Source organism: Pteropus vampyrus, unplaced genomic scaffold (assembly GCF_000151845.1).
Source record: "Pteropus vampyrus isolate Shadow unplaced genomic scaffold, Pvam_2.0 Scaffold268, whole genome shotgun sequence".
Taxonomy (NCBI): Eukaryota; Metazoa; Chordata; class Mammalia; order Chiroptera; family Pteropodidae; genus Pteropus; species Pteropus vampyrus.
In genome coordinates, this window is record NW_011889049.1 from 128,325 (window position 1) to 130,246 (window position 1,922).

The 1,922-nt window shown below is 64.2% G+C and overlaps 1 protein-coding gene across 2 annotated transcripts in view; it reads left to right on the forward strand.

Moving 5' to 3' along the window:
* DEGS2 (delta 4-desaturase, sphingolipid 2) overlaps nt 1–1,922 on the forward strand; it is an 11,469-nt gene that overhangs the window by 7,984 nt on the left and 1,563 nt on the right. For both annotated transcript variants that reach the window (XM_011375250.2, XM_023520481.1), the window contains exon 2: nt 412–1,154. In XM_011375250.2, the coding sequence (XP_011373552.1) occupies nt 412–1,154 (743 nt within the window). The remainder of the gene's footprint in view (nt 1–411; nt 1,155–1,922) is intronic.

Here is a 1,922-nt window from a genome sequence, read left to right on the forward strand (position 1 = left end):
GGCGGTTCGGTTCGCCTGGGCGTGGCCAGGAAGCTGCTTTGATTTTTGGCATTATGTTTCTGTGACCTCTGGTGACACCTGCTCTTTATTTAGGCTGCTGGCAAAGAGCCCCATTCTGGGGAGGTCTCCCCAGAATCCCCCAGGTGGTGAACAGGCAGGTTCACCCACGGGCCATGCTGTTCCTAGCCCCCCAAAGCACAGGCCCAGGTCTTAGCCTGACCCTCGGGGGTGAACTTGCCCCTGTGTCACTGCCTGGGGGCTTCATGGATGGTGGAAAGAGGCCCAAGGGGAAGACGGCAGGACAAACAGTGAAAGTGGGAGCGAGGGGGGCCGAGGGAGGGTGAGCTCGCGTGTGGAGGCCTGGGCCGCGGGCGCCCGGCTCACCACGCTCTCTCCTGGTCCTGCCTGCAGCCAAGTACCCGGCCATCAAGGCGCTGATGCGGCCGGACCCTCATCTCAAGTGGACGGTGCTGGGGCTGGTGCTGGCGCAGCTGCTCGCCTGCTGGCTGGTGCGGGGGCTGGCGTGGCGCTGGCTGCTCTTCTGGGCCTACACCTTCGGCGGCTGCGTGAACCACTCGCTGACGCTGGCCATCCACGACATCTCGCACAACACGGCCTTCGGCAACGCCCACGCCGCCCACAACCGCTGGTTCGCCATCTTCGCCAACCTGCCGGTGGGCTTGCCCTACGCCGCCTCCTTCAAGAAGTACCACGTGGACCACCACCGCTACCTGGGCGGCGACGGGCTGGACGTGGACGTGCCCACGCGCCTCGAGGGCTGGCTCTTCTGCACGCCGGCCCGCAAGCTGCTCTGGCTGGTGCTGCAGCCCTTCCTCTACTCGCTGCGGCCGCTCTACGTGAACCCCAAGGCCTTGACCCGCATGGAGGTGTTCAACGCGCTGGTCCAGCTGGCGGCCGATGCGGCCATCTTCGCCCTCTGGGGGCTCAAGCCCGTGGCCTATCTGCTGGCCAGCTCCCTGCTGGGCCTGGGTCTCCACCCCATCTCGGGCCACTTCGTGGCTGAGCACTACATGTTCCTCAAGGGCCACGAGACCTACTCCTACTACGGGCCCCTCAACTGGATCACCTTCAACGTGGGCTACCACGTGGAGCACCACGACTTCCCCAGTATCCCCGGCTGCAACCTGCCCCTGGTACGTGGCTGCGGTGGGCAAGGGGCGGGGCTGTCCGAGGGGGCGGGGAAGCGTGGCGGGCCTGGGGCCACGCTCCGGCCCCCCTTTCCTGATCACGGGGTGGCCTCGTTCTCAGATGTGGTCCTCAGGGCAAAGGGAAAGGCCACACAGCACAGGCCTTTATAGTTTAGACCGCTCGGTTTAATGAAAACTGAAAACGTGTGAGCCCGGCTGTGACGGGTACTGGCTGTGCATCCTTGGGCGAGCCACTTGCCCTCTCTGTGCCTCGGCTTCCTCCTCTGTAAAATGGGGCAGCAGTAGTGACAGTGCATGAGAAGCACCTCCCCTTCCTGGCTCCCGACTCCCTGTCACTGTCCCGTGACTTTCCAGGGCCCCCACAGGGCACGGAGAGGACATGGAGGGCTTTGCTGTTTATGACCCAAGGGGCTTGGCCTGAGCTGGTGCAGAGCAGAAGCCTCCAGGGCTGGTGCCCCTGTCTCGGGAGGCCTGGGGATGGAGAATTTCTGGAGGAGGGAGGGGAAGGAAGGGCGGGAGGAGTCCCAGTCTGCCAGTGGGTGGTTAGACCTGAGGTGCCCCGAGGCACAGAGGTCCGAGGATGCCACACTGAGGTCTTTCGTGTGTGCACGTGTCTGTGTGCCTGAATGTGCCCCATGTGCACATGTATTTGTGCATGTGGTTGTGTGAGCGCTTGCCTGGTTGTGCAGGTGTTTGTGCCTGGCCTGTGTGACTGGAGTCCAGCAGCCCGTGTGTCCAGCGCCCGGCTCCCTC